This window comes from Propithecus coquereli, unplaced genomic scaffold, assembly GCF_000956105.1.
Source record: "Propithecus coquereli isolate 6110/MARCELLA unplaced genomic scaffold, Pcoq_1.0 Scaffold83, whole genome shotgun sequence".
Classification (NCBI taxonomy): Eukaryota; Metazoa; Chordata; class Mammalia; order Primates; family Indriidae; genus Propithecus; species Propithecus coquereli.
The window spans coordinates 1,238,669-1,245,351 of NW_012154507.1; the positions used below are offsets into that span (position 1 = coordinate 1,238,669).

The 6,683-nt window shown below is 31.6% G+C and overlaps 1 protein-coding gene across 1 annotated transcript in view; it reads left to right on the top strand.

The window, feature by feature from the left end:
- Positions 1-6,683, top strand: part of EXOC5 (exocyst complex component 5) — a 63,734-nt gene that overhangs the window by 27,134 nt on the left and 29,917 nt on the right. Inside the window, exons 2-5 of the mRNA XM_012663735.1 lie at positions 112-206; positions 970-1,117; positions 2,991-3,185; positions 6,274-6,307. Coding sequence (XP_012519189.1) covers positions 112-206; positions 970-1,117; positions 2,991-3,185; positions 6,274-6,307 — 472 coding nt within the window. The remainder of the gene's footprint in view (positions 1-111; positions 207-969; positions 1,118-2,990; positions 3,186-6,273; positions 6,308-6,683) is intronic.

Consider the following 6,683-nt stretch of genomic DNA (forward strand, 5'->3'; position numbering starts at 1 on the left):
TAATTTAATTCCATTTTAAGTCTCACATAGTAGCACTTGTTTTATTTTTGTAAGTAATATTAAGTACTCTTATATGAAACTTCGTTAAAACATACTTGTTTCGTAAACTAGGAGCCTTTTGTGGCAGATGAGTATATTGAACGCCTTGTATGGAGAACCCCAGGAGGAGGCTCTAGAGGAGGACCTGAAGCTTTTGATCCTAAAAGGTGAAGTAAAATGTGTTGGTTTTTTTTTTTTTTTTTTATAGACTCAGTCTAGTACAAATTTGTGTTAGAAGAGAGGTGACTATTGGGAATCCTGTTAATATTCCTGTAAAGGGATTTTAGTTAACAGTTGGCTAATAAAAGACACAAATAATCCAACAGAGAATTAGAAGTTTGAGATTATTTTTTTCCTTTTATATTCCTTTTCTTTTAAAGAAACACTTTAACTGGTATGAGGGAAAGGATTTTATTGAGTATGGAATTTAACATTTCTTCCAGTTAGTAATAAATTAGAAAGGATTGGTTATACTCTAAAACAAAAACATTTTGAATATGTTGTTTTAAGTATAGTTGTAAATTGGGGGAACAGAAAGTCACCAAACTCTGGAATACACTATTATTTTTATATAGTATTTTTACCTTCTTGACTGTTTTAAATAGGCTATAAAATTTTTTTCGATTCTGGGTGAGATTTTTATTCACCTTAGAGACAATCCACTGAAAAGTCAATAGTTAAAGACTGGCTGTATTTTCAAATGTCGTCATGTTTGTTTTAAAGCTGTGTGGCCTGAACAAAGCTATGAAGACGCCATGAAATTACAGAAAGATTTGATCTTTTGATTGAAGAAATTCCCAAGAAGATGCTATAGAGAAAATTAACACGATCATTGCAAACTGAAGGAACTTTTAAGACTTTATGATTATAAGTGGTCAGTTCCTAATGAATAATAATAGATTGATATATATTTTAATTTTCTGCTATTAGATTATTAGAAGAATTTGTAAATCATATTCAAGAACTCCAGATAATGGATGAAAGGATTCAAAGGAAAGTAGAGAAACTAGAGCAACAATGTCAGAAAGAAGCCAAGGAATTTGCCAAGAAGGTACAAGAGCTCCAGAAAAGCAATCAGGTAAACATTTAGCTAAGCAGTGATTGATTTATACAGGCTATAATGTCTTTATTTCCTCCAGTTTTAAGCTCTTAAAAAAATCTAGTCAAATGATAGTAACTATGCAGGTTTCTGCCACTCCAGTCCCATGGGATAAAATGTTAATGAATTGTTAATCAGGTACTTTTTGGCATTGGCTTTCTGCAGAGTATTGGTTTGCAATCACAGTACTCCTTTCTCAGTTTGGGTTGATATCCAGTTAAGTGTGGTCCTTGCTTCTCCTATAACAATGCAGACTTTCAAGAATGACACTTCAGTAGACCTGTACTTTTAGGGACTCTTTATTAGTTTGGATACTTCGGTAGTCATTTGCATTCTCTTTCATTGTAAAACAAAATAATGTGAGACCAGCTATTGCCTGGATAATGTTTTTCCCATAGAGAAAAACCTGGTCAAGGAAGTTCCGCAGAAGTCATGATGAATGTGCTCCAGTGAGAATTCTATGTAACTATGAGAAAAGCAGACACAGAACTCTTTTTCCTCTGTCTATTTCGGAGTAAAAGCAAATCACTAGATTGGTCCTGGGGCTAAGTAGGCCAAGCTTCTTAGTCACTCGTAGGCCCTAGACTTAATCTGGAACCTCTGAATCCTTTCAAAGGCTGGACCTGATTTGGAATTTGATTGCCTTTTCTAAGTGTAGTTTGAAGAGTATTATTTAGCTTTGCTGCCTCCCAGGGGCCATTAGTTCTTTAATGTTAGGAATTACAAACTAATTTCTGCTAAAATTTCTGTTCTAATTCCTTCACTTAAGCATATATCGCTGTGAGAAAATTTTTAATTAAGGAAGTCAGTAATTTAAATGTGATAGGGAATGTGTTTTTAAATAGTTAAGGTGACAGTTTCCAAATACTTCTAATGCAGTTTTCCCTTTGTAATATAGTATTAATAGTTAAACTAATAAATTCTGAGTCAGTATGCCTGAGTTTGAATTGCAGCTCTACCACTTTTAAACTGTGTAATCTCAAGCAATTTAACTTCTCTGTGCCTCAGTTATTTCATCTGTAAAATGGGTTGTTGAGAGGATCATTTAAGTAAATACATGGAATATGCTTAGAACAGTGTATAGCACAGAGAAAGTCCTCAATGAATGTTTACATTTGCTTTTCTTTCCCCCTTAATTTAAGGTTAAAACAAAAGTACCATACTAGATTATCAGCAGTTCTGCTATTGGCAATTATAAGGCATTCATTGCACACCATTTTCATCTACCACAGGATAAGCAGTGTACTTTGGGAGAGGGGAAAGAATATTCTAGGAAATAATAAACTTTTGCTGTAGGATAATTGCAACAATCTTTCTGTTTTAAAAACTGGGAAAGCACAACTTTACTTTATATACGAGAATATTAGCATCATTTCTGAAATATTTAAAATAAATGTTAAGTACTCAATTTTTAATCAGTATCTTTTACTACTGATATACTTTTGTTTCTTTTCAGTTTAGTAGCAAAGGAGTTTTTTAGATGTCTGGTGTTTTGATACTTGTTCATTGTTTTCAGAATCATTATTTAGGACGAAATGGTGCCAGGTTCTTTGTTAAATGACATGTGCAGTAAGGAGCCTTGCTTTTTTTGTTGATTATCAAATGTATTCATGATAAATATAATTATTTTAATAGTTAATGGTATAAAAGTTTGCAACTTTGTTAACAGGTTTTCAGATCATTTCATACTAATGAGCATGAATTTTGTAGGTCATCTCATGTATAACTTCTAAGTTATCTTCAGTTACGTAAGTTAGAGAGTAGTGATGAGAATGGTAGTGTAGTTTTGATGTATATTAACTTATAAACTGAGTTCTCTAATTGTATTTTATGCTTACATACATTTTACTAGGTTGCCTTTCAACATTTCCAAGAACTAGATGAGCACATAAGCTATGTAGCAACCAAAGTCTGTCACCTTGGAGACCAGTTGGAGGGGGTAAACACACCCAGGCAACGGGCAGTGGAGGCTCAGAAACTGATGAAGTACTTTAATGAGTTTCTAGACGGAGAATTGAAATCTGATGTTTTTACAAATTCTGAAAAGGTAAGCACTGTCAGAGGATAAAAGCAAATCACAGCATTAATAACAATACCCTAATTATAAGCTATAATATTTACTTTTCAGAGTCAAACTTCAAATCACTGAGTAGCTGACTTATTAAAAATTTTTATTATCCTGATATATAAATTAATACAATTTCCTGTAGATTGCTGATGAAGTGTTAACATTCAGATTTTTAATTGGGTTGCTTGGCATTTCTTGAAATTATGCATGGCTTAAAAATGCTATGTTCATAAGTTTTTCTTTATTATAGATGACTTTTGATATAAACAGAATTTCTGCAGTCTTTGAATAGTTACATTCCATTGGGTGGTGGTGGGATGGTTTGACCCAAATCATTGATAAGCTGAGATGTCTGTAAAGGAAATCAGAACTTCTAGTTTTTATTATTTGAATAAATATCTGTTATAAAGAATGAAAGCAGTTTGGACCAAGGAGAATTGAAAAAAAATCTGAATTAATTGTTTATGTTAATCTTTTTCATAGCATTAGTCACTTAGTCCTGGTCTGAGGGTACATAGTATTGGTTGCTCTACAGTTTTGAAAGAAGGTAATTTAGCTCACTTTCTTCCCCTCAGGGGAAAAAAATCAAAATGCATGAAAAAAATACACATTCTTATAGATCATATATGTACATAGCAACATTGTCCACTTATACGTTGAGTACAGTCTTCCTGAATTATTCCAAATTTTCTCCATAGACTATCTCAGAGAGTGGAATGATAAAAGCTAAGTATTATTGAAACTCACTTTTAATTAAGCAATACATTTTTTGTGAATTTTGGATTATAGAATTTATAGGTTTTAGAGATCTTTAAAAAATGGTTACATATGTATGATAATTCCTCTAAAAGCAATATTTTAAAGAATGAGTTTCAGAAATTATATTTGTAGTATAAAGTAAAACTGATAAGGTTAACATCAAGAAACATGTGATGCTTAAAAACTTGTAAAATACTGGCAATGTCTAGCTTTTGTACATTTATGTGAGTTTTATCTATGAGTATATACCAGGCTTGAACATCAAACTGTTTTTTAGGATAGCTTATGGAATGTTTCATTTCTTTTTTGTAAGCTTTCTAAATATAAACATAACATTTATAACATATTGTGAAAGTACTTATTTGTAACATACATGTTATAAAAAAATTATATGTAAAAGATTATGTATAATTCAACTGTTACCTTGGATTATACCTGTTTAATTGTATAGTGTGTTTATGTTCTGTTATAAACAAAATGCAGATATTTTACCCAATGTGAATTGGCCCATTTATTTGAATACAGCTCAAGGTAGTCATTTAGAATCTAGAGAAAAATAAATACTTTAATATTGATTTTGTATATTTTTAACCTGATTTGTTTGTGATGTTTTGCATCATGAAATTATGTTCTTTACACTTTTCTTTAAATGTTTTAATTATCCTCAAGTAATTATATAGTTCTTGGTGTAACTGTTGTCTCTTAATTTTTGAGGTTTTAATTGAAAAAAAAATTTTATATTCTTGCTAATTCATTCACTTGGTTACTTAGCCATCTGTAATTTTCGAGAAGCAAGTATAGATTAACAGTATTTAAGCTAATTTTTCTTTTGCTTTACTCTCTTCTATATCCCTTTTTCTTTTATCTCCTGTGTTGCCTATTTTCTTATACTTTATTTCTCCTTTCCCAATTACCTTGTTTTTCTCTCATCTCTCCCACAAGTTTTTAGTTATTGTTTGCTATTTGAGAATCATTATTTTTGACCTGGTTTGTCACAGTTAACCACACTTAAGAACTTTTATATGGTATTAGATTGCCAGTTATCAGATAAACTTCTAGCTATCTCCATTTCTGGAATCTGTGCCAGTCACCTTCCCAATGGAAAGAAAGGAAAAGTACCCACATAGTCAGAAAGATGTGGGATTGTAGGAAGAAATAGAATCTAATAAAATTATAACACATCATATTTCTTTTTCTTCTTGTTCCCTAGTCTTTTTTTATTTTTCAATCTTTGCTTTTTAGAATCTTCTCCTCTTCTTTCCTGCAAAAAAAACCAAACCAAAACAAAACAAAACCCTATTTTATGTTTACTTCCATCCTTACATGTATGTTGGTTGTTTTCTTCCTAAAATGGCAGCTTATTCCTCATGTAGGTAGTACTTGATGACTCTGGTTATCTTTAACACTGTTTGTTAGCATGGGTAGTCTCTCACCTCACCCAAATATCCGTAACAGATGTAAGCATTAATAGATTGTGGTTTTGACAGCTTTTGTACCTACTGTAGTATATTTTAACTGATTAACTGCAGTATGTTGTAACCTTAAGAGCTACTTGTGCTTTAAACAATTTTCACAAAATAATTAGCTATGGGAATTTAATGAAAACAAGCATTATTTATTGCTGTGCTACTTAGGGCAGTAAGCAAAGCTTGCAGACAGCACACAACGAGGACTTTTATCTCTAAAAAGAACAAAAACAAACTCCTGATGGAAACAGAACAGGCTGTGAGCCAGACCTATTCTTTCTGAAGTGGGTATTTGTAAGGAGAACATGATGGACTTTGCTAATACAACTAAATAGCATGATAAGGAGATACTGCAGTGATACCTGTGCCCATGTGTAGCAGGATAGAGTGAGTACATGCTAGTTGACTAGGAGAGAAGAGATAACTGAAGCAGAAATACTATATTCTCTATCATTTGGAGCAAGAAATAAGAACAATCCCTGTTATTCACAGTTGTTTGCCAGAGTTCACATGAGTACTTAGAAAAATCTGTATTAATGTTCTTAGCTCTTCCTTAATGTTTATAACAGTCTCTCTTTTTGATTGTAAAATAAAATGTCACCATAAAATCAGCTATTAAAATTGTGCCTAAATAAAACTCAGTACTAATTTGAAATTTAAAGAAAAAATGAACATTCTATAACTCCTCTGCACTATTGTATAAATAAGCACAAATACCTGCATTTAAAGAATTTTAGACACCTTGCTTAAGTTCCTTAGTTCCACAACTTGAATAAATATACACATTGCTCTGCTATATTTCATTCAGGAGACTTTATATTAAACTTTATCTTTGCTTTTAGAACAAGTGTTATAAATTTATGTGGTCATTAAATGGTAAGCATTTTTGTTGTTTTATTCACTTAGCTTACGGTGGTATATATGCAGCAGTATGTCCTAAATTATTTTCACAAATCTTGTTTATTCTTTTTGGGTTCATAAACTTAGAAGAGGTATATACATGGCTTTCAGTAACCAATGATTTGAATTTTTCAGAATAAACTTGGACTATAGGTTTTATTGGGAAGAGATTGTGGCATCAAAAAATTACCAAATTTTACTGCCAGAAAACAGATGTTTATGATTTATTACTCATTGGTGACATCCTAAATGTATTCTTCTTGTTCATAAAGTTTTATTTGTTGTGGATTTTTAGAAGAAAATTTTGGGGGGGAGGGACTATGGGCATACATAGAGAGATATTACTATTTTC